The sequence below is a fragment of the Mus caroli genome, unplaced genomic scaffold (assembly GCF_978045245.1).
Source record: "Mus caroli unplaced genomic scaffold, Mus_caroli_1 scaffold_8, whole genome shotgun sequence".
Classification (NCBI taxonomy): Eukaryota; Metazoa; Chordata; class Mammalia; order Rodentia; family Muridae; genus Mus; species Mus caroli.
Genome location: NW_028227263.1, coordinates 130,243,558 through 130,270,077, shown reverse-complemented (window position 1 = coordinate 130,270,077; position 26,520 = coordinate 130,243,558). Strand labels below are relative to the sequence as shown.

The 26,520-nt window shown below is 38.5% G+C and overlaps 1 protein-coding gene and 1 pseudogene across 3 annotated transcripts in view; both read right to left on the bottom strand.

The window, feature by feature from the left end:
* Positions 1-6,228: 6,228 nt before the first annotated feature.
* The window catches only part of LOC147003529 (sulfotransferase 2A1-like), a 31,844-nt gene continuing 11,552 nt past the window's right edge, over positions 6,229-26,520 (bottom strand). The window contains exons 6-10 of one of the 3 annotated variants that reach the window (XM_085842183.1): positions 22,552-22,579; positions 21,148-21,187; positions 14,579-14,673; positions 11,956-12,133; positions 6,229-6,451 (exon numbers count right to left, since the gene is read on the bottom strand). In XM_085842183.1, the coding sequence (XP_085698309.1) occupies positions 6,339-6,451; positions 11,956-12,133; positions 14,579-14,673; positions 21,148-21,187; positions 22,552-22,579 (454 nt within the window). In that variant the 3' untranslated portion in view covers positions 6,229-6,338. The remainder of the gene's footprint in view (positions 6,452-11,955; positions 12,134-14,578; positions 14,674-21,147; positions 21,188-22,551; positions 22,580-26,520) is intronic. The other 2 variants (XM_085842184.1, XM_085842185.1) reach the window with 2 other exon arrangements.
* Positions 23,479-26,491, bottom strand: LOC147003530 (histone acetyltransferase KAT6B pseudogene; annotated as a pseudogene).

The following is a 26,520-nucleotide window of genomic DNA, read 5'->3' as shown; positions in this document are numbered from 1 at the left end:
CCTTAAGGTCTTAAAGTGACTTATACCTTTGGTGGATGTTATCTTGCCTGGACAAGACCCCTTAGGCAATGCCATGCTGGATTTATATCTCAGGCAGATTACAGGCCTAACATAAGAATACTCTCGTTCTTTATATAATCAAAAGAGTATTGGCTTAAGATAATAATATTTTGGTAGTTTTAGAGAATGTGCATATCAAATTGTAAAGAAAAGAATTTGTTCTTGATGTCTTCAGATTCTACCTGTTTCCACATAATTGTATTACTTATTGAGGACCTATACTTAATCAATTGCTGCAAATGAATGCTCTTATTTCTGATAAATAAATAAATAAATTATGCACATGTGACTATTAATAACTTTTCATGCTTTCTAGTAACAACCACTGTTCAAGAGAAACAACTGAAAGTGTAATTAGTCACTGGCCATGTTATATTGAAACTGACTATAACAGTCAAGTATTTGAGATGTTTCGTCAACAATTTAATAATTCTCAAAGACAAGGTATTAAACTATAGCTTCTTAAAACACAAAAGGGGGAGGAATTATATCCCTATGCACATTATTTAAATCATATACTTTTTAAGAATTTTGAAATTTGGATATCAAAGAACTTAATAAATGCCTTATAGTACCTTAAAACTAGACCTAATCATGTCTAGGTGAGATGAAAAGGATCTACTTATTGGCATATGGCATGATCCGGAACAGCTACCCTATTGGGGAAAGGGAAAAAGATTAGGGTCTCTCCACAGAATGCTCAGAAGCATGACAATTGTCACAATGATTCATGTGACAACCTGACCTGTGAGTTTGCTGAGTGCCCTGACTATGGTGAAAAAATGCTGAATTGGGTATATGTTTTTGAACCACCTATTCTTGCCTTTGTCTTCGATTGTCCCACCATAGATCCAGTGGTCTGGGTGGGTGGACACGGTAGGATTGCCGGAAGCTTTTCATGCGGCCCTGGATGGGCACCTGGCTGTGTTAAGTCACTGACCCCACATGGCAGATGTTGGACAAGGGGCAGCTCCAGGTACCAGGTTCTCAGCCTCCAGTATTACATGCTCAATATGGCAGAGGAGCTGAGAACAGAATAGGGGCCCAGGGGTGGCAGTTGGCCCCAGAGATAAGGGAAGAAGGGAGGGAGAGAGGCAGGTGCTGTGTGGTTCCCACACAGGCGGGTGTCCTTATTCCGGTTCTTGGCTGCAGTATAGAAGGCCTTATGTCAGGAGTTTAGACCTGGATTGTTACAAGAAAGCCTATCCCATTGTTCAAGCATGGTAGGTCTTGATAGTCAGAGACATTCTATAATTTTAGAGCTTTATTGGACAAAGGCAGGGGGAAAGAGAGAAGGGAGAGAGAGAGAAAGAGAGAGAGAGAGAGAGAGAGAGAGAGAGAGAGAGAGAGAGAGAGAGAGAGAGAGAGAAGGTAAGAGAGGGTAAGAGAGATAAGTTTCCAGAGTAAGAAAAGTGAAAGCTTAAGAGAGCAAAGAGTGGCCAAGCAGCCTCTCTTTAGTGGGCTAGCTATCATGCTGTTAATACATTAATTGGGGGAGGAGTCTAGCAAGAATGCCAAAAGCTTGGGACATTTTCTACATGACTGCTAACAACATGCTTCTGTTGTGGAGGATGTGGTGTTTGTAACTTTAACAGGAGCCGGGGTCCAGGAGACATGATCAAATGCCTTCTATCCCATGTAGTTGTAAATTACCACCCTACGGGTCCCACTGGAGTTCAAGCCCTCAGCTCGACCGGAGACCAGGCTGTCTGTGCATAGCCCATTGCCCCACAGGTGGCCCTGGTGCTGTTTGTAGTCTGATGTTAATTCTGCATCCCCAAGAGGGGCTACCTCAATTAATAATAGATCACATACTCAGGTGATTTTATGTGAACTTTCTCCCATTCTAACTAGTCAAATAAATGATGGGGCCCGTGATTGGACAGTAGAAGGGAAAAGGTGGGGCTGGAAGTTTTAGAAAGTGGAAGAAGGTTAGGCATGATAGAGAAGAAGGTCAGAGAAAGAAGAGGTAGAAGGAAGTTGGAAAAGAATCACATGGCTTGGAGAAGCTGCAAGTAGCAAGGGATCTATGTCATACTTGGGGAATAGATTGGTATAGTGGTAGTACTGCCCAATCTAAGCATACAGTATATAAACATAAGAATTGAGTTGTATGTTATCTTCATGGGCTTATTGAGGTTGAAAATTTACTGCGATATGAATTAACAACCATTGGTAATTAATATCTCTCAACATCAATGTACTCAACTCCTCAATACAAAGTCACAGGCTAACAGAATATATGTGAAAACAGGATCCATCATTCTGCTACACACAAGAAATACACTTCAGCCACAAAGATAGACATTATCTCAGAGTAAATGGCTGGGACAAGATTTTTTAAGCAAATGTACCCAAGAACCAAGCTGGAGCAACCATTCTAATATCTAATAAAACAGACTTCCAACAAAAATGAATCAAGAGATTGGGAAGTACTTTTCATACTCATCCAAGAAAAAAATCCTTCACAATGATATCTCAATACTGAACATCCATTCCCCAAATGCAAGGGCACCACATTTATAAAAGCATCATTACTAACACTTAAATCACACATCAAACTTCACATATTGGTAGTGCAAAACTATCATCTCACTCCTACCAATGGATATGTTATCTAGACAGAAACTAAACAGAGAAATAATGAAACAAACAGATGTTAGAACTCAAATGGACCTAACAGATACCTATGGAATATTTTGCCCAAACATGAAAGCATATATTGTCTTCTCATCCTGTCACAGAACTTTCTTAAAAATTTACCATGTACTCAGTTCCAAAGCAAATTTCAACAGATACAAAAAATGGAAATAACCTCCTGTATCTTATCAGATCCCCACAGATTAAGGTTGGGCTTCAACAAGAACAACAGAAAGAGCAGAAAGCCTACAAACTGAAGGAGACTGAACAACTCTCTACTGAATGACTACTGGGTCAGGATGAAATACAGAAGAAATTAAAGACTTTCTAGAATTCAATGAAAATGAAAACACAACATACCAAAATTATGATACACAATGAAAGCAGTGCTAGGAGGAAAATTCATAGTACTAAATGCCTTATAAAGAAATTGATGAGTTCTCATGCTAGCTATTTAATAATATACCTGAAAGCTCTGGAACATAAAGAAGCAAACATACACAAGAGGAGTAGATCAGAGGAAATAATCAACCTCAAGTCTGAGATCAATAAATTAGAAGCAAAGAGTACAATACAAACGTACAATGCAGCAAATAACTCTTTGTTTGTTTGTTTTTGAGAAAATAAATAAAATAGACAAGATTTCAGTTAACTAAAGACAGAAAGAACTTCCAAATTAACAAAATCATAATGAAAATGGGGACATAACAATAGACACCAGGGAAATACAAAGAATCATTATGTATTACTTTAAAAGCCTGTACTTTTTAAAATTGGAATATAGAAGTGAAATCAATGATTTTCCTGATAGATTTCACTTAACAAACTTAAGTCAAGATCAGGTAAACAATTTAAATAAAATTATAACCCGCAAAGAAACAGAAGCAGACATAAAGCTCTTTCATGCCAAGGTAAACAAACAAACAAACAAACAAACAAGCCTCGGGAGAGATGGTTTTAGCACAGAATTCTACTAGACTTTCAAAGAAGAGCTAATGCTGATATCTTTTCAAATTATTCTACAAAATAGAAACAGAAGGAACATTGCCAAATTCATTTTATGAGACAACAGCCACCCTGATTTCTAAACAACACAAAGACTCAACCAAAAATTAGAAATACAGATAAATTTGCCTTGTAAACATTGATGCAAAAATACTCAACAAAATACTTGCAAAACCAATCAAAGACCACATTAAAGCCATAATCCATGATGAACAAATAGGCTTCATCCCAGGACTGCAGAGATGTTCACATACAAAAATCTACCAATATTCTCGATCATATAAACAAACAGTATGGAAAAAAAAAACATGTGATTACCTCATCAGATTATGAGAAAAGCCTTTGACAAAATCTAACATTCTTTCTTTATTTTAAAAGTCTTGGAGTTATCAGGGATGCATGGTACATACTTAAACATAATGAAAGTAATATACATCAGGCTAATAGCAAATATCAAATTAAATGGAGAGAAATCCAATGTAATTTCACTAAAATTAGATACAAGATAAGGCTGTCCACTCTCACCATAGCTTTGAAATGTAGTACTTGAAGTTCTAGATAGAACAATAAGACAACAAAAGAAGATCAAGGAGATACAAATTACAAAGGAGGAAGTCAAAATATCACTATGTGCAGATAATGTGGTAGTATACATAAGTGAGCACTAAAATTCTATCAAAGAACTCTTACAGGTGATAAACTTCTTCAGCCAAATTATTAACCTTCACTTACACAAAAGATGAAAGGGCTAAAGGCCGGGCATGGTGGTGCACACCTTTAATCCCAGGACTCCAGAGGCAGAAGGAGGTGGATTTCTGAGTTCCAGGCCAGCCTGGTCTACAAAGTAAGTTCCAGGACAGCCAGACCTATACAGAGAAACCCTGTATCAAAAAACCAAACAAACAAAAGAAAAAAGAAAGAAAAGAAAAGAAGAGAGAAAGAAAAAGAAAAAGAAAAAAGGAAAATAAGGAAACAAACCCTTCAGAATAGCCATAAATAATATGGCTACATTTGGGTGACTCTAACCAAGCATGTAAAAGAATTGTATGACAAGAATTTCAGGTGTCTGTAAAGAAATTGAAGCCGAAATAGAAGATGGCATCATATTCTATGCTCATGTACAAGTAGGATTAACATAGTTAAAAGAGCCATTCTACCAAAAAACAATCTATAGATTCAGTGTGACTTCTATAAAAATTCCTAAAGAATTCTTTACCCACCTTGAAAGAATAATTTTTCATTTTATGTGGTTAAAAACAAAACAAAACAAAAAACAATGAGAAAGCTAAAAACTCCTGTACAAGAAAAGAACTTCTGGGATGTGTCACCATCTGTGTTCTCAACCTCTACTACAGAGCTCAGGGAGTCTTATGAAAGAATTGTGGGTAAGATTGAAGGAGCTGGAAGGGTCAAGATCATCAGAAGAAAACCTGCAGAGCCAATTAACCTGGGTCTTAGGGGGCTCCCAGAGACTGAACCACCAACAAAAGAGTATGCACTGATTAGACCTAGGCTGCCTGTACATATGTAACAAATATGAATCTTAATCTTCATGTGTGTCTCATGAAGACTAATTGAAGCAGGGGCTGTCTCTGGCTATGACTCTGTTGCCTCCTTTTGTATCCCTTTCCCACAGTTGGACTGCCCTGTCTGGCCTCAGTGGGAGAGGATGTACTTAGTTCTATGAGATTTGATGCACCAGGGTGGGTTTTTCCCTGAGTGGGTGAATGCAAGGGAACCCCCTTTCTTGAGGAGAAGAGGAGAGGGGATGGAGGGAGGAAGTTGTAAATGTGCGGCTTAGAGGAGAGTAGGGAGTTGGTTGCAAGCAGGATGTAAAGAGAATAAATAAACAAATGAAAACATTAAGAATATATATATATATGTTTATATATATGCACACATATATATAAACACACACATATATACACATGTATATATGTATATATATACATGTGTATATATATACATACATATATATATATATACATGTGTATATATATATATGTTTCTTTGCAAACAATGGAGCTGATATTCATGAAAAGTTTGATTAATACACAAATACTGAGTAATACTTGTATAATTTTCATAGCGTCACACTTATAAACTTTTCATGTCCAATCTCAGTCAATAAAACTAGAAATAAATGACTTATTTAAATGAAAATAAAATGTTTTAAAGTTGGAATTCTATAAAGTGCATTGGAATTTGCTGATAATACACAACAAAACAATAATAAAAGTAGCAAATATATGATGACTCAAGATTCCATGATTCTTGGCTTAAGAGATGACTCTCAAAGATGGACAGATTTTAGAAGTATTGTATTGCTTAGGTAGAGTACCTAAGATCAGTTCCTACAACTCAAAGCAGGAAGTTTACAGCTACATTCAACTGCAGGTCCCTTGGAACCAATGTATTCTTCTGGCCACTGAAGGCACTACAAACATAAAGGTATACACACCACCAGCAGCACCAGTGTTGCTACTACTAGTATCAGTAACACAAGTTTTTAAAAATTCACTCTCACAATTCCACAACAGGATTTATTCTATGACTACATCCAGGTATTCAGGATACAGAACAACAGGAACATAAACATCAGTGTTCATATATTATTTAAAAGTTTTGAAAACTTATTCCCATGGAAACATCCCTGGGGGGAATCCAGCCATTTTCTCCTGGAACACTTTATCGAAGGCTTCAGCTTGGGCTACTGTGAAGTGATTCTTCCAGTCCCCAGTTGTGCCTGTAAAATGTGAAGAAGATACATAGGTGGATTTATAATGGTCATAATACTAAACTAGTTCTTCCCATCATATGCTTTTACCTTCCGTTTGATAAAGATCACACAGTTAATATCCTACATCCACTCCAGTAGTGACTCACATTACAGGTTTAGAAATCTGGAAGCAGTCCTGAGGCACAGTTTCAAGGAAAGAGCCTCCTGGAACCTTGGCATTCCCATAGCTAGAATGCCCCAGATTTCTCTCTGCAATATTGTGGAGGGTCTTGCATGCTTTCTTAAGTTATTTACTGGATAAGAGTTAGAAATCTCAGGGCAAGCTTAGCAAAGTATACTTAGACTCTTCATTACAACCAGGTATAGCAGTCTACATTGCATATTAGAAGCAAGTTGGTGAATTCTTCTGACAAATGGAGATTCCCTACAGACACTTTAAAGAACAGCCAAGTTACACTCATATGCAAGAATTTATCAAGGCCTAGGATATAGAAGGGTTGTGGTATTATATTACTCATGAGAAGGTCTGCTTGAGCAGAACCCCCTGGTGCTAGCTTTCTAAAGGCTCAAAGGAGTAGAAGAAATTGTGACTAGGTTGTGAAGTCCTTACCTGACATTAGCTGACTCTAGGCAGGGCTGTTTTATCTTTACTGTAAATATTACCTAGTTCCTGTAAGTCTTTTGAAGTCATTTCTCTGTTTTGTGTCAGATACTTCAATGTACTTTGCCTGCTGTGACACACTACTCCTTTCTTTTCTGTATTATATAAGACTAGTGTTTGATTTGTGACAATACATTCAGATTCAGCACACTCTCTCCTCTCTGTGTCTGTCTATGCTCACCTGTTGGAACCTTGATTCCCACAGGTTGAAAGGGGCTGAATGAACCTGGTCTGTGGCATTAATAAATCAAACTACCATTTTCTGTAGAAAATTAACTCCTTTCTTTCTTTCTTTCTTTCTTTCTTTCTTTCTTTCTTTCTTTCTTTCTTTCTTTCTTTCTTTCTTTCCTTCCTTCCTTCCTTCCTTCTCTCCCTCTTCTCTCCTTTCTCTCTCTCTCTCTCTCTCTCTCTCTCTCTCTCTCTCCTCTCTCTCTCTCTCTCTCTCTCTCTCTCTCTCTCTCTCTCTCTCTCTCTCTCTCTCTCTCTCTCTTCTCTGAAACAGGGTTTCTCTGTATAGCTCTGGCTGTCCTGGAACTCACTTTGTAGACCAGGCTGCCTCCCAATGAAGGGATTAAAGGCATGTGCCACCATGCCTTGCCAAAAATTTCTTAAGTCCTGAAATCATATATACAAACTTCTCCCTCTGTCTAAATTACGTCCTACCTTTTCCTCTCCCAACCTATATGCTAGACAATCTAATATCGGCAACAATGGCTTGATCTTTTTATATATACACAGATTATTCCTGCTTCCCATCAAACCTGTTCCTATCATGCTATCCAACTCAGAAGTGTTTATCATCTCAATGATCCAAATAAACTTAAACTGTTCTGTCTACATCTTAGTATTTACTTATAGAAGTAAATAATTTTAAAGCAACTTTTAACTAATATCTTAAAATAGTTTCTACTTATGTGTGTGTGTGTGTGTGGTCACATGAGTGCTGCAGATACACACAGTTATGAGCAGCATTTCAGCTGTCTTGATTTTCTCACTAGATACAGTGAACCCAGCCCCTCACAGCTGAGGGCATTGAAGGACTCTGTTTCACTCATCCATGGTGTTTTGTGATGCATGGAGATCTGCATAATTTCTGCATATGTCCAATGTAGCACTGTGTCTTCTGACCATATATTGTTTTTCACCACTCCATTCCAGAATGTTTTTAGTTATAACCTTAGAGGTTAATCAATTGTACATTCTGTGTTGTGTCTTCTGTCATCCTAGAGGACTAATAATTTTCATATAATTACATCTTGCTCTTTGTCTTTTTATTAATGACACTGTAACCTTCTCTTCCCATCTTTCCTCCATTTATAACCCAGCAGGTCCCATCCTTGCTTTGTTTCCTAGCTGTGACACTGTTATTTACACCATGTATTTATGCTTTGAATATACACACAGAATATGCATCAAATATATTTGGAAAGAAAGTGTTTCTGAAATTACTAAATGGTTCATTGTACAGAGTGACTGACATGTAGGATATACTCAGTGTGGGATTGTTAAATGAATTCGTGCATACCTGAGAAAGGTATAGGCAGTGCTCCTATTTTGCTGATGACGAAAAATTAGTCTTTGAGATGTTGCCAGTATGACAGTGATGGATGTGTATTTGAATCCAAAAAGAATGACAATAGAAGCCATTCTTTTCTTTATCACATTACTTTCTTTCTATATCATCACATAAGTTAATTTTAATTCCCCAGAGGGCTATATTAAAGAAAATATAAAGAATTCATAAAAATGTAAATCCTTGATACAGCATATTAAAATAATATACTATAATTGATATGAATATAAAAGTGTCATCTAATGAGATGGGTACCTATTAATATTCATTGTGCTCTCAGGTTCTTTCTTTTCTTTATTAGAACATGATATCTTATGGTTTTTGACAGCATGCCTGGATCCTGATAGGCCAAACCAGATAGATGTTAGACTCAAGCATCTCAAACAAATTCAATATGGATTCCCAATGGAATAAATCAGTCCATCTGAGAAACCACATCTTTGGAGGTACACACATGGAGTTGTAAGTTCACCTATTTGCAAATTCTGTGCACCTTATTGATGCACTTTTATTTTCTTTCCTTGTTTCTAAAAATCTCTACAAACTTTTGTGTGCCAGATGTCAGGATAACCCTAACATGTGGTGGCTTAACTCTTGTTGAAAAAGAACTTCCTCATAGTTCTGGAGTCTGCAGATCTCACATCAGAGTACTGTCCAAACCTTTGTAGGATTTTCTTTATGGCCTGAAGATGGGAGGCTTCTTCTTCTGTCCTTGGGTCATCTTCCCCTTTTGACTCTGATTCAGGTCTTCTGAAGATACCAGTGAAAATGATCGATGGCCCAACTACTGTGTCCATTAAATTATACACTGTGAAGTAATGAGTGCTGGGAATTTTGAGGTTTGCCAGAATATATTTCCTATACATATCTAGATTGTGGCATTGTCTTTATAAAGTCTTGTCACCCAAAGAGTAGCTAAATATCTCTCTAGTATGCATTTCCTGCAGAGCCTAAATATTGAATTACATTGACTACAATTGTACATGGAAAATCATTGCTTGGAGATTAAAAGCAGATGCATCTCAACAACTTGAATGATTGAGTCTCTGGGATAAAGCTTACAAAGCAGCTCTGCAGAGGCAATAAAAGGTAATTTCTTGTGTCTTAAGATAAGAACAATTAAAGGATTTTGGAAAATAGGTCTAGTGAATTCCTCATTGCCCAAGCAAGTCTAACACTTACTACAGCTTTTTAATGCTTTATGATATAGGGAATTAGGTTGCCTAATGGTAAATAATGGAGTGTGTTTTAGCATTATCTTAGATTTGCACATATTTTGATGATTCAAAACTGGCACCAATCTGATAGAGAAATTGAGAAGACAAATATTATCTTTACATACATTTTTCTTTCAAAGTTATTTCCAGACATATCCATTTCATCATTCTCTATAATGAATTAGTGAAGCAAGTGGGCAATGTATTTTGTGTCCCTCATCAGTGACCTGGTTTCCAGAATTACCTGGCTTAAAGGATATTGGTGTCACACTAGTATAAGAAAAATAATACCCCCAAATAAAAGCTGTCTTCAAATGCAAAACAAACAAACAAACAAACAAACAAAACAACAACAACAAACATATGCTACATATAATCACTAGGATAATTAAATTTCTAAAGACTAATGAAGTCTTATCAAGAATTTTGGCCGAACTATATTATAATTACTGTATGTATGTATATATGTATGTATTTCTGCTATCATCTGTGCTGCATGGCAAATAGTATTTGTATTTGGAAGAGAATAAAACCAAGTATGGTCTCATCCTAAAAGAATCTTCCTGGCAAAGCAGAAACAACAGTTGTCTTCATGGAATTTTGTCTTAAATTCTATTCCATCTGCTCTGATTTGTCTCTGCTAATGCTTTTGCTTGTCAGTTTCCTTATCCCTTTGCTATTAACAGAGCTACTTCATTCTTTTAGGTATGTAATAACAGACTTATTTTCTTACAATGTTTTAACACTGCCAAGTTCTCATTCATTATAGAAAATCCAGAAACAGACCACTTTGCTTAGGTGAGACCATTTTTCTAGTGCAGTATGTCTCCACAGAGTCAGGAGTACAGTAGTGTGATGGCAGCTGGAAAGAAAAGTTTATTTTTCCACATGCCTTGAACTTTAGTGTATAGATTTCCATTATCTTTTAGTTAGTGGTGACATATCTTTATGTTTACATCTCAGTCAAAATTTCCCATTATTTGGATAGTACTAGTCCTGGACTAAATACAATCTGGTATCTACTTTGACTTCATGTTTTCTTTGAAAATTCCTTATATCCTTATATTGTTCATTTCCAAATTTCACACTCCAAAGCTGTCAATGGAAGGCAAATGCTGAAATATTTCAATTATGTATAAAGGAAAGATACTAACATATATTGTTAGTATCCAAATTTCAGACTCCAAAACTGTCGATTGAAGTTAAAGGCTGAAACATTTAAATTATGGATAAAGAAAATTAAACTCATAATTTATACTTCATTCATTTATACCTATATTTTTATTCAGTGTTAAATATCTGATGACTGACACCTTCTTTCTTCTACTCTAAGTTCCATCTCACCTATCATTATCTAATTAGGTCTGGGTGAGGTTCAAGGTCTGATTCATTCTGGCAAAGTCACTCCAGAACTGTACAGCTATGACACCACACACACAAACAATCTGCTCCCATCATAGAGAGGAGTTGGCAAATAAATAGAGAGCATTGAAATTCCCTGTTCAGGAAAGATAATTCCAAAGAAGAGAGGGGTCATGACCCTAAAGCAATCTAAACATAGGTTGGCAAATAACATCAGATTTTAACATTAGAGATTTTTTTTTACTCCTATAGGAGTATCATCTTGGCTTACAGTCGGCAGCAATCTTGACCTGTTCAAAATCTTTTCCAGCAGTTAATGTAATTTTTGCAGTTCTATGCTTATCATCTTAGATATATCTTTGGTCTACTGCATTACACTTTTTATATTTTAAAAATGAGGAATGTGATACAGGAAACTTTACAATGCCTCATAGAATACTGACTACTTTCCCATTTTCTTCATTGAAGTTATTAGACATGACCATCTCCAATCCCAAGTTCATCTACCAGAATAAATAAACTTTGCAGAGTGTCTTAAACCCACATCTTCTCCACAAAAACCTTCCCTGTAATGTCTGTGAGAAGCTATCAGTGATGAGCAGTGACTTTCAGTACATTCCCAACAACTACTTAGAGTTTCATTGGCACAAGCCCTTCACTTATTCTGACATATTCTGAAGCTAGATGATCTCTTTACCTTTTCTCATGAGCTTCAAGCCATTGGGAACCCATTCTTCCTTAATGAGACTAAAATTGGACATGTTGTTTTCTTTCATGGCTTGGAAGGAGCTGTATTTGAGGACGAGATCCAGCTCATCTGGCCCTAAATTTTTCCCTAGGAAGTCACAGATCTTCTTTATGGTTTCCTTTGTATCCTAAAAGAAGAAAGTGAAATGAGGGCAATCAACAGAGAGCACTGAGAGAAAAGATTCAAACATGTGATCTGTGGATGGAGATGATCAAAGTGTTGTGAAAAGGTCATCATCAAATGAGAGAGCATGAATAGGAATTAGGCAATAAAGGAAATGGAACAAAGGGAGGAAGGACTCAGACTCAACATTTATATATTGAGTGGGCTCTCAATGTGGCTCATCTCTGCTCTCTAAAAGACAGAGACTGGGTATTCTTTTTAGGGAAGAGGAAATGTAAGAGAGAGGCTCTCATAGAACCAAGGTTAAATTTAAACTTGCTTTTTAGAGGATCATGACCTTGAATTTCAGACCTTCCTGGGTCAATCTCCATAGTACTAAGGTCACAGGTGTGTGCTGACACAGTCTCTCAGTATACTGAGTTTTTTTTCTTAAGACAGGGCCTCACTATGGAATTTTTTCTTGTGTGTTGGAAGTTGCTGTGGAGATTAGTATATGTCATGCTCACAGAGATCAGAAATCCATCTATCTGGCTTTTTCCTTCCAAGTGCTGGCACTGAAAGTATGTACAAGCATACCTATCCTGCCCTGGCAGGTTTAAAGAAACTTATAGAAATGCTGCTAGACAATGATCAAGGCAAATGAAGATATGTGCACAAAATCATCAGCAGAGATTACTGTTAGTTCCAGATAATAGTGTTTGCTTAGGTATCTGAAAACAATACAGATTTTAGGACAGTTTCATAGAAATGTTCTCAATATTTGTTTTTTGAGGGTACTTCCAAGAGATTTTGTTTTGAGAAAGTATCTCAGGTTGCAGCTTATATGGGCATCACATTCCCAAATTTTCTGTCTCAGATCTCTAACTGTTGTAATGATATCTGTGTACTACCACAATTAGTTTAATCTTCTGATATAGTCATTACAAGGTAAAATCTTAGAATGTCAAAAATTGTGCTTTTAATCCTAGCCTTCCCCATGGGGACAGGAGGTTTTCTTGGTTTAAAACATTTTTTGCATATTTATTAGAATTCTGCTTAATATTTCATATGTATGTAAACAATCATAACAATAACTAAAAAGAATGTGTTAATGGTCAGATAGAAGACTTATTAGAATGTGTAGTAGTGTGTAGCAGACAGATGGGTAGTGATCCTTTCTTGGGAAAAGTGAACTTAATGATGATTAAGTAAAAGAATCTACATATGGAAAAAGGAGTGTGATGAAACTTTTTTAATTGTAAAATTAATTTATTTTGTACACTCTATATGTTATTTCCCCAAAGCCGACCCTATGACTGTTCCATACCACATATCTCCTCCCCACCATCCTGTCTCTATGGGGATGTCCTCCCCAAACCAGCTGACTTCTAATCTCCCTGTGTCCTCCAGTCTCCCAAGGGTTAGGTGCATCATCTCTGAATGAACACTGACCAAAAGTTCTCTACTGTATATGTGTTGGAGGCCTCATATTAGCTGGTGTATGCTGTCTGTTTGGTGTTCCACCTTTTGAAAGATCTCAGGGGTCCAGATTAATTGAGACTCTTGGTCATCTAAAAGGATCACCCTTCTCCTCAGCTACCTTCAGCCTACTCTAATTCAAAAACAAGGATCAGCTGCTTTTGTCCATTGGCAGGGTACAAACATCTGCCTCTGATTCTTTCAGCTGCTTGCTGGTGTTTTCAGAGGCCATTTATGATAGGTCCCTTTTTGCAAACTATCCAGAGCCTCAGGAATAGTGTCAGGCCTTGTGACCTCCCCTTGAGCTGGACACCACTTTGGGTCTTTTGCTGGACCTTCTTTTCCTCAGGTTCCTCTCCATTTCCAACCCTGTCATTCTTTCAGACAGGAACAATTATGGGTCAGAGTTATGACTGTGGGATGGGCCCACTCTCCCTCATTTGATGCCCTGTCTTCCTGATGGAAGTGCAGGTAGGGTCTATAACATCATTCTCCCTAATGCATGGAAATTCATCTAAGGTGTCTCTCTTTGAGTCCTGAGAGTCTTTAACTTACCAGGTCTCTGGTAAATTCTGGAGGGTCCCCTAAACATCCTAATTTTAGAGGATGCTTTTATCCATTCTTACTGCTGGCCATCAGAGTTTCAGTCCTTTTCCTTCACACTATACTAGATCAGGTTCACCTCTCCCTCCCAGTTCCCCCATATACTTTCCCTCCCAGGTTCCTCCCTCCTATTTCCTGAGAGAAAACTCTATGAGGTCAAATTTGTTTTTGAATAATTTCATCTTTCAGTTTTTGTCTGGTTGCATTTTTACTTTTTATTAATAATTATTTTTCTCCATTCCTTCAGGGAAGCAGGTAGGCTGAGAGCAGATTTTTGGCTTTCTCTCTGCTTTTCTAGATCCTATGACCAATATTCATCTTTTGTTGTTGTTGTTATTATTGTTGTAATGGATTCTCGTTCTTAACTGAGTGATAACTGTAAGCTCACCTTTTTCAAGTCTTCATAGTATAGTACCAAGAAGTTGTCCCATTCTCTCATGGATAACCAGTCACGGACATGCTCAAACCATGATCCAAATATGACTGTGTGCAGGGAGAAGTGGAGTGTCAGTTACAAAGCACTAACAAAGGGTCTGCTTGACTTTCTTCATTTTCTGAAAGCAGCAGCAGAAAGCTTCACTAAGAAAAATCTAACTAGTCTGTATTTATAGCATTAAACATGATGTTTGAGGTTGATACACAAATAGAGAACTGATAAAATCAAGTTCATTATCAAACTCATTACCACTAAGATTTACCATTGATGCCATGAGGAGATATTCTACTGCCAAGGTGCAAGGTCAGAGGTGTGTGCTGGGGGAAACCTATCACACCAATACAGAAATCCAGAGGTGATTTCTGTAAGTACCTGCCTCCTAGTGAGGTATATGAAGACAACAGAAAGATTTGATAATGGAGATGGGAGAACAGTATTTTATATGGTGTTGGAAAGAAACATTCCAATTTATACAGCAACCTACTGGCAGAAATCTAATAGATGTATAAAACAAAGCTATATGACATCATTAATAATCACATCAACAAAGTTAGTTAAGGGGATAAGGCACCTTTATGGTGTGTGTGTGTGTGTGTGTGTGTGTGTCTGTGTGTGTGTGTGTAAGGGGTAGGGAGAGAGAGAGAGAGAGAGAGAGAGAGAGAGAGAGAGAGAGAGAGAGAGAGAGAGAGAGAGAGAGAATGTGAGGTTTTAGAATTATCTTAGCATATGTTTGGATGCAGATCTGTTGATTATGAAAACTATATAAGGCACTGCCAAGTGGGGAAGACAAGAGACAGAGGAATTTTAACAGATTCCCTCAACTCAGCATACCTATGTCTACAATTCCCTTTGGGAGTATATAGGGGTATCATTTCCATTTCTCAGTGTTCAATTTTCAGCCCCTGATTTTCCACATAATGCTCTTATCCTGAGCTGAATTCACATGCTACAATATAGATGTACCAGGCCAAAAGTGTCTTGTAGTGCAATAATGACACAATTGTTATGGGGTTACATAAATGATGGCTGATTGGATTTGAGCCTTGATCCTTGAGATGGAATTCATGCCTGGTACTATAATCCTGGTCATGAACCCATGATTGATGATGTCATAGTTCCAAACTAGGGTTCCTACTGTCATTTAACTAAACGGTCATATTGTCAAACTACCGTCTAAATATTTGTATTTATACCTGTGGAATTGTGCTGTTCTATATCTTTGTTAGAGATTAATTTTGCAACTGGCTCTGGATAATGTAGACTCAGAAGTGATCAAATTGTGCAGCCTAATTGTGAGTGCTCAGTCATTGATGTACCGAAGACTCAGGAAATACCATGGGACAGGAAGTAGAAAGTAAAAGCTAGAGAATGTGGTGGAGTGATTTGAAATATTCCTCTGTAAATATTGTCCTTTGAACATGAATTAGCTGTTATTATGCAAATGTGTTCATATCACCAATGGTTGCCTATAGCAAAACTGCATAACATAAAGCCGATCAATATTCCAGGATGCATGGGAGAGGGTGTCCTGAATCCTCACTCCTCACTGAAGATCCATTTGCAGTTGATGACTGCTAGATGAGAAAGACTTCCACACCCTTTTCATATAGGGCCACTTTTATGTTTCTAGTGCACACATGGATGGCCCTACATCCATGCACATATGAGCACCACAAATTATCATTAGTGGGTTGTACTGTTTTGAAAAAATTAAGTTCTGCTATGGACATATTATGCAATGTATAGTGTGTTGGAATGCATACTGGTAAATCTGGTAGAATGTGATATAACATATTCATTTTTAATTTTTTAAAGAATAGAAATATTATGTATAAAAACACAAAAATTTTGAAAAATAAATCAAGTAAAAACATAGGACATATGCAGCTGGAAACACGAATTTCTGGGGTACTGGTTAGTTCCTATTGTTGTTCCACCTATAGGATTGCAGACCCCTTCAGCACTTTGTGGACTTTTTCTAGCTCCTCCATTTGGGGCCCTGTGTTCAATCCAATAGATGACTCTGAGCATCCACTTCTGTGTTTGCCAGGCACTGGCATAGCCTCACAAGAGACAGCTATATCAAGGTCTTTTCAGCAAAATCTTGCTAGCCTATGCTATAGTGTCTGCGTTTGGTGGCTTATTATGGGATGGATGCATGGTGCAGTCTCTGGATGTTCCATCCTTTCCTCTCAGCTCCAAACTTTGTCTCTATAAGTCCTTCGATGGGTGTTTTGTTCCCAATTCTGAAGGGGCAAAGTGTTCACACTTTGGTCTTAGTTCTTCTTGAGTTTCATGTGTTTTGCAAATTATATCTTGGGTATTCTACATTTCTGGTCTAATATCCACTTATCAGTGTGTGCATATCATGTGAGTTCTTTTGTGATTGGGTTACCTCACTCAGGATAATACCCTCCAGATCCATCCATTTGCCTAGGAATTTCATAAGTTTATTGTTTTAATAGCTGAGTAGTTTTCCATTTTGTAAATATACCACAATTTCTATATCCATTCCTCTGTTGAGGGACATATGGATTCTTTCCATTTTCTGGCTATTATAAATAAGGCTGCTATGAACATAGTGGAGCTTGTATTCTTATTACCAGTTGGAACATCTTCTAGATATATGCCCAAAAGTGGCATTGCTGGTTCCTCCAGTAGTACTATGTCCAATTTTCTGAGGAACAGCCAGACTGATTTCCAGAGTGGTTGTACAAGTTTGCAATCCCACCAACAATGGAGGAGTGTTCCTCTTTCTCCACATCCTCGCCAGCATCTGCTTTCACATGAATTTTTGATCTTAGCCATTCTGTCTGGTGTGAGGTGGAATCAGGGTTGTCTTGCTTTGTATTTCCCTGATGATTAAGGATGTTCAACATTTTTTCAGGTTGAAAAGCATATGAAATGAATTAATGGCCACCAAGCCTGTTCTACTTGAGAAAAACGATTTTATCTTAAAACCCCATCCACATGAGTTAGTTTCAGCAGTCAACCATATACATCCCTGTGTCACCTTAGACTCTCAGTTTAGAAATTTTCCCCATGAAATTTGCCTATGAATGTGTATTTGAGTGATTGTCTTTATTGACCAATGACGTGGTAGCGCAAAGAGCATAAACCTGTCGACCTGGTCTGAATGAAAAAACTGAGAGTGAGACATTGAGAAAATTAGTAAGCTGATTTGTAAACTGTTTTCACTTCAGCTCTTTCTTAAGATCCTCCCTTGATTTCTCCTGTTGATAGATTTTTCACCTGAAAGTGTAAGTCAGATAAACTCTTTCTGCTCTTAAGTTGCTTCTGGAAAGACTATTTTATCAGAAAAAACATAAACCAAACTAGACCAATCATTAAACAGGAAATAGGAGAACACCTTGTGTACCTTAGCAAAATCATCAAAATGACAGGCATTGATAGTCAACTTACAATTATAACAACTTATTAATGTGACTTTTTATTTATTAATTTAAGTTTTATTGCATTATGATGAGAAAAGATAATTTCAATTTATCAGAAATTAACATTTAACATTTAAAACATATTTTAACATTTAAAAACATATTTTGAGTACATACAATTATATCACATTCTTCTTCTCCTTTGGTTCCCCAATTCCTCCCAGAGAACCTCCTTCAATACCTGCCATATCTTTCAGGATTTTTATCATATTTTGTAAAATTTATAAAATAATATAACAATAAAAATGAGTACTCTAAAAGTTACTTGATATAAAACCACAATCAACTGAAAAATCTTATATTGATGCTTGTCTACAGCAATACTGAAAATACATACCTTATTCTCAATATAAATTTCAAATAATTCCAAATATATGAGTATATCACATTTTAAAATAATATATCACCTCTTCAGGTCAGTGCCTGCTCTAGGCCACCATGTGTGCGAACTCAGCAGACAGTCCACTGTCCCCAGAGGATTCTACACTCTCTTGGTGCCCTTGCATGCCCAGGATCTTAGGATCCCTGGTGAGTAGAGTGTAACATCTGTTCTAAAACAATCATGATGGGCCTGTGCCAGCAAAAGAAGGACACAGGAGTCCTGCCTGACCAGCAGCTCGGGTTCCTTCAGATCAGTGCTGGTCTACCTTGGGTTCGAACACAATGTCCCATGGTCCCCAGAGGAGATTCCGATTCCAGATTCTCTAACACACCGGCAATCTTAGGATTTGAGGATCCCAGTACCCAGGAGCGTGGTCACAACAGGATTTTAGGGTTTCAGAGGAAGCTTGACTGCCAAGAACTCTGACACACCCAGAAAATCAGGTTCATAGGATCCTGGAATCATAGGATCATAGAGAAAGCTGGACTCTGAGGAGTTCTGAATCAACTGGGATTACAGGAAGGACAGGCTCCAATCAGACATATTGAGGGCAGCAAGCACTTGAGATAATCAGGTAACAGGAGACAAGTGTAAGAATAGAAGCAACAGAAACCAAGGCTACTTGGCATCATCAGAACCAAACTGTCCCACCATAGCAAGTCCTGGATACAGCATCACACAAGATATGGATCTAATGTCACTTCTTTTGATAATGATGGAGGACTATAATAAGGAAATAAATAACTCTTTTAAAGAAACACAGAAGAGCACATCCAATCAGGTGAAAGAATTGAACAAAACCATCCAGGATCTACAAATGGAAGTAGAAACAATAAAGAATTCACAAGGGAGACCACTCTGAAAAAAGAAAACCTAGAAAAGAAGTCAGGAGCCATTGATGCAAGCATAATCTACAGAATACAAGAGATAGAAGAGAGACTCTCAGGTGCAAAGATACCTTAGAAAACATTGACACAATAATCAAATAAAATGGAAAATGCAAAAAGATCCTAACCCAAAGCATTCAGGAAATCCAGGACACAGTGAGAAGACCAAATCTAATGGTAATAGGTATAGACAAGAAGAAAGATTTTCAACCTAAAAGGCCAGTAAATACCCTCAACAAATTTATAGAAGAAAACTTCCCCAACCTAAAGAAAGAGATCCCCATGAATATACAAGAAGTCTACAGATCTCCAAATAGTTTGGACCAGAAAAGGAATTTCTCCCATCCTATAATAATCAAACCACCAAATAAAATCAGTAAAGGGAAAAAGTCAAGAACATATGAAGGCAGACCTATCAGAATTTCACCTGACTTCTCCCCACAGATTACAGAAGCCAGAAGATCCAGGGAAAATGTCATACAGACCCACAGTGATCACAAATGCCAGCTCAGGCTACTATATCCAAGAAAAGTCTCAATTACTATAGATGGAGAAACTAAGGTATCCCATGGCAAAACCAAATTCACACAATATCTTTCCACAAACCCAGCCCTTCAAAGGATAATAAAGGGAAAGCTTCAACACAATGAGGGAAACTACGCTCGAGAAAAAGCAAGAAAGTAATCTTTCAACAAACCTGAAAACATAGCCACATGAACAGAATTCCAAATCTAAGAATAAACATAACAGGAAGAAATAACAACTTTTCCTTAATATTTCTTAATATCAATAGACTGAATTCCCCAATAAAAAGACATACAATAACAGACTGGTTAAGTAAACAGGACCCCACTTTTTGCTGCATACAGAAAATCCACCTAAGGCATAAAGGAAGACACTAACTACCTCAGAGTAAAAGGCTGGAAAAAAATTTTCCAAGCAAATGGTCCCAAGAACCAAGTTGGAGTAGCCACTCTAATATCAAATAAAATGGACTTTCTCTCTTTTTTAAAAATGGCTCATCATAATTTATTTTATATTAAAATGTACAGCTTTTTGGGGGGGAGGGTGTTTACCTTCTTTTTTTTTTGAAGTAACTGAATAAAAAGAAAACAGGTAAATACAAGAGTTCTTCTGGCTCCTACTTTATAAAAGGTCGTGCACACCTGTTATGCTTAGCCCTTACTGCCATCTGTCCAGGTGCAAAGGCTACAAAAGGAAGCAATAGAAACAGACACAAATAAGTTTTCTGCTTTTTTACTTGAGATTTGTAAGCTTACTTTGTGCTATTCACAAGCTACTTTTCTATTTTTCTTTAAAAAATAATTTCAATATTTTTTAAAGATAGAAAAATCTACAGATGAAATGAAAATGTAGAGGCATTTCCATAAAATAGCAACTTTACACCAAATTCATGATTAAAAAAAAAATCTTGCCAAGTATTTGGACATATATGAAATGCTTCAAAACCTGACAGATAAACACTGAGACATGCTTCATTTAATAAATAGAAGTGTGCATTTATAAAACAGAAAGCTGCCTCTCCCCAAAGGAGCCTGCCACCAAAATGGAAAATGGTCTTCTCAACTTTACACCAAACATTTAGCAATAAACCCCCTTCACTAACCAGAAGGGAATAGCTGTGATTGCTCTTTACAGTTTTATAATTAACAAAAATAGATACTTTTTTAAAACCTCAAATTAGGGTACCCTAATCAAGGCAAAAAAAAAAAAAGCAAAAACCTTAAGAAGTGGCTTACCGTTAGCACAACACTTGTACAGTACTACAAAATGCACTGTCACCATCAAAGAAATTAGTGGCATACTGAAGGGTCACCTTAAACAAAATATACAGTAATTGAAATGCTAAAGGCATTTCCATGGAGTAGACAAGGAAGAAGAAAAGCTGGAGGTTCAGTATTAAAACAGGTGATTTGGGAAGGGGCTTGTATGCACACTGTTAAATGGAAACAGGCAAGATGTGTGGCTACTGCCAACTAGAGTCCTAAGAGAGGCCTTCCTTTGCAAAGAATTTTATATAAAAGTAACAGAAATAAAGGTATCAAAAAAGAAAAAAAAAGGAAAGAAGAAAAACGACTTGTATAAGGCATTCTGCTGCATACAGCTTTTTTTTTTTTTTTTTTTTTTTTTTTTGAATAAATGGTGCCAACAAATGTTTTTGTACTCACACCAATGCTGGTTTTGAAATCGTACTCTTCAAAGGTATTTGCGCAGATCAATCCAATAGTGGGGCCCAGTGGGCTGGGTGGGCTGCCAGGCTGTCTACCTTCTCATGTAGGATCCATTGGGAGACTGTTTGGACATGCCCATGTTCATGTAGCCATGGGGTCCCAGGGCCGTGTACATCATGTTAGTGTGGGGTGGGGTCTGCATCGGCTGCTGGGCATATGGCTGGCTTCCCATCATATGCCCAGCAGATGGGCACATATGCAACTGCATCGGGTACTGGGGGGGTTGATTCATGGAGCCATGGTAGCTGTGGTAACCACTCTTCATCATCCTGTTCATCATCGGCTGGGACATGCTATACCCATTCATGGCATTCAGAGTGTTCATGTTCATATTTACGGAGATGACATTGTAGGCTGGTGCTGGCATCAAGTTCACACTCATGTTCATGCCTCTTTGCATTGTTAAAGTCCATGCAGGACCCTGCATGGCTACAGTTTGGGAACGCCCATCGATTTGTGACTGATGGGTGGCAGCATCTGGTGGCAGAGATTCGGACTTAGTTCTTATGGAGACGTGGTCCTTGCTGGCTATCTGAGTTTGCAGTATTTGGCTGTGGGAGATGCCAATATTCGATGCTGACTTGTTCTGCTGCAGGAGAGATGGTGGCAGATTCATGGGAGGAGGAGTCAGGTTAGGGGTTGGGGTCATGGTAGCTTGTGCTTGAGGTCCTTCAGGGACAGAGTGTAGAGACTGTGAAAGCTGAACAAGCCCTGTGTTGCTTAATGGTGTGGACAAAGAGACACTGTTTGCATAGGAGGTCACAGCAGTGGAATGATTAATAAGTGTATTAGTTAACTGCTGCAGTTTGTCAGGGTTGAAGGTGGCAGATGGCTGTGGGTAGTGCCCATCCCCAAAATCACTTTGACCCATTCACTCATATAAGCCAATGTTGGTATTGCTGGTCTCGGGGATGTCAGCCAGCTTCATGGGTGGGGTGAAATTGGTGACCATGCTGCACTGAGCTAGCTGCTGACTGCTACTGGGAGGCCTCTCCACCACACAGCCTTGGGGAAACTTGACGCTGCAGGTTGGAGGGGAGCTGATGCTGGTCTGCTGCATCATGCTGCAGTTACCGCTGATGTTGGACATCTGCTGGGTGACAGCACAGCTGTTCTGTGTCAGATTGCTAGAGGTGAGACTGCTATAGGAGCAACTATTCTGGGAAGAGCTATTTCCACAGATGCTGCCTCCCATGGTTGAGTCATAGCTGCTTGGGTTCTCGTTGTTCTCTCTTGTGCTCTCAATACTGCCCAGGTCACTGAACCTGCTGTCAATGACCTGCTGTGAGTGATCTGACACTGACAGGATGTCCATCATTGGACTGGTCTCCATGTTCTGCAGAGGTGGCACTGTGATGGCAGTCTGATCAGGGCTAATTTGGATAAAGCTATTCTCTAGCAGGGACACTGGGGCTATTGACAGAATGAACTGACTTGCCTGGAAAGGAATGGACAGATTAAAGTGGGCTACCTTGGACTGTTGGCACTCGTCCAGTATGGTGGGAATTTGAGGACTTTGGTCTGTGTGCATTTAGTTTTGCAGGCTTCTACAGGCCTCTTGAGTCTCAGCACAATCTGGAAAGGTGTCATCTTTTTCCCTGTTTTCTTGGGTCAAAGACTGAATAGCCTGGGCAGTCTTGGAGTCAATTTCCACAGCTGCTGGGCCTCCCTCTTTGAGATCAGCATCCATACCATCACTGTTCTTTTGGTCCTGCTTCTGTGTCTTTTCTTCCTGGTGCTCCCTGTCAGACTCAGGTGCAATTCCAGTGTCCCCGGCAAGCTCCTTTGGCTCACTGTTACATGACACTGTGAGATCAACACTGCAGTTTATCAAGACCCCAGAGTTCAAGTGGCTCAACTGAATGTTCAGGTCTAAATAAGTCTCCTGGCCCTTTAGTGCATCTTTGAAGGTTTCTCTTGGGAGGTCTCCTCTCTCCATGTTGGCAGCCTCCATGTGGCCATATTCTTCATCATCTGCATCATGGTCCTCATTGTGAGATGGCTCTTCTTCCTCATCCTCATCCTCTTCATGGTCATCCAAATGCACAGGGTCTTCCTTTTCCTAGGAGATTTCCTCTTCTGTGTTTTGTTTACTTTCAGCACCACCTTGGTCTTTTTCTCCTCTTCCTCCTCTTCCTCCTCTCCCTCCTCCTCCTCCTTCCTCATCCTGTTCTTCCCATACAGATTCAGCTTGAACTCATCTATCCTCTCTTTGCTTTGCTTCCTCTTGGAGAGCCCTTGCTTCACTCCTTTTGGCCACACTTGTCTGCACTTTAGAGGCTCAGGATTGTCTTTACTGCCTACTTTCAAGTGTTATGCATCATTGCCTACATCTTTTCTACAAAGGGCAGCATTCTTGAAGAAATGATTGTCGATTCCTTCCTCTTCCTCTGTCTGCCTTTTCTTCCCTGCGTGATGTTGGAATGCTTTTCTAAGAACTGACTTTCTGTCCCTCTCTCACTGGGACCTCACAGGTAGGCTCCAGCTGCAGCATTGTTCTCTCCTCATCTGAGTTGTCAAAGGGCTCATTCAGCACTTCTGTCCTCTTGGAAATGGTCTCAATGGTTACGCTGCTGTTGATCCTCCTGCGTTTATGACCTTTTTTCTTCTTTACTACAAAAGTCCTCTTTCTTTTAATGGAATCTGACTGTGGCTTAGTCAACTGTGGGGGAGATGTGTGAATGCTCTCCTCCTCTTCCCCATCATCTTCCTCTTCCTCATCATCGTCCTCCTCCTTTTCCTCTTCCTCTTCTTCACTGCTCTCTTTTGACAGTTTTAACTACTGTCCTCTCTCCCCGGCCACTGGCTGCCTATCTGGACAATGCAAGTATTTATTTATTTTTATTGTACTTTTGCAGATGATTGCCCACTGGTAACTCTAGACTACAGGATCTCTTGATCCTCCTTCTCCCAGCAGCTGGCTTGTTCCACTAGTCATTCAGGCTCTTTCTCAGCTTCTCACTCTTCCTCAGAAAACACAGCAATAGAAATTAAAATTGGAGTCCATCTTAGAACGTCTGGATCAATTTTGTTGGTTTGGGAACAGTTCTTCAGCTTTTCCATGTGGCTCAATATCAACTTTTCCCTTCTTATGATGACAAACCTGCCATCTCTCCATCAATCATGTGGAGGTGCTGCAGAGTGGTGGCAATGACATGTGGGCACATACCTGTGGCTCTCCTAATGACCTTGATGCTGATGTGCCTCTTGTGGTGGTTGTAGAGGTATTCTAAGATGACACTTTTCCAGTAGGTCAGATAGGAGAGCTGGCCCAGGTCAGAGAGTGGCTTTCGTGAGACCCTGCTTGGCCTTCTCCTTGAGAAAGCAAATAGATGAATTCAATGAGAAAGCATCCAAATCCTTCCCTTTGGTGCTGGGGCATGATCATTATGCTGGCCAAATTATACATCTGCTGGCAGAGCTTTTCCTTGGAGAATTATCCAACCACATGACAGCCTTTTTCATAATTTTTTGTAAGGACATTAAAAAGGAATGGCTCAAAATCATAATACAAGGTTTTGTGGTCTAGTAAGAGCTTGGCGAAGTAAATGTTTTGGCAGTACATATTACATATATTTCCACTAACTTCAAATACCGAAAGGTCTTTCCTTCAGGAAAATTTATTTGCTGTAGGACGAAACCATCCACACTTCTTTGAGTGTCATAGCAAAATATTTTTACTCTTCATATATTTAAGAAAGAATTCACACAGGTAAAACTTTGATAATCTTGCATATTTCTGTGGGTAAGGCAAGGAGTACCAGGTTTGGATATCATATTTTCTGAACTCTATTACTGAGGGGTAGTGACCACAGTCTTCCAATCCACTTTCAAATTCGATTTTCTCCCAAGACAGTCCTGGGCCTGATTAAAATTGTCCAGATACTCTTCAGTCACGATATCTGTGTTTCCCATCAGACTTACATCTGCACTTTCTTTTTTGATGCTTATTTTAATTTCAGTATCAGGTGACCCCTTCCTGTGAATGCACTTATGGATCCTTTATCACTGGTTACAATTCTTTTGTCAGTCTGGAAAGTGGTGGGTCACAGCACGCCATATGGAATCTTTTATCACAGGAATAAAAAAAAAAGTATATTATCTGCATATTTTCCCTGGACTTGACATGTTCTGCAGGTCTTGTACTTGATGCACTGCCACTTCAAGGCCTTCACATTTGTGGTTAATTCAGGAAAAAATTCAGACAGGATGGATATCCACTACTGACACAATCTGCACAAGATACAAGTTCTTCTGGTTTCTTTTCACAATTTGACTCTTTAGTCCTCAAACAGAAGCTACATATTGGAATGGGATCAGCAGGGTTTTTTTTAGTTAGGATTTTACTGCTGTGAACAGACACCATGACTAAGGCAACTCCTATAAGAACAGCATTTAATTGGGGCAGGCTCACAGGTTCAGAGTTTGAATCCATTATCATCAAGGCAGGAACATGGAAGCATCTACACGAGCCTAGTGGAGGAGGAGGTGAGAATTCTACACCTTCAACTCAAAATGGACTTTCAAACTAAAGTTCTCCAAAAATATAAGGAGGGACACTTCTTACTCATCAAAGGTAAAGTTTACAATAATGAACTCTAAATTATAAACATCTATGCTCCAAATGCAAGTGCATCCACATTCATTAAAGAAAATTTGATAAAAATCAAAGCACACATTATAACTCTAACAATAATACTGGGATATTTCAACACCCCACTCTCATCAATGGACAGATCCTGGAAACAGAAAATAAATGGACACACAGTGAAAATAATAGAAGTTATGAAACAAATGGATTTAAATGCTATCTTTACACATTTCATCCAAAAATAAAATGATATATCCTCTTTTCAACATGTCAGATTACCTTCTCCAAAATTGACCATATAATAAGTCACAAAACAGGCCTAGGCAA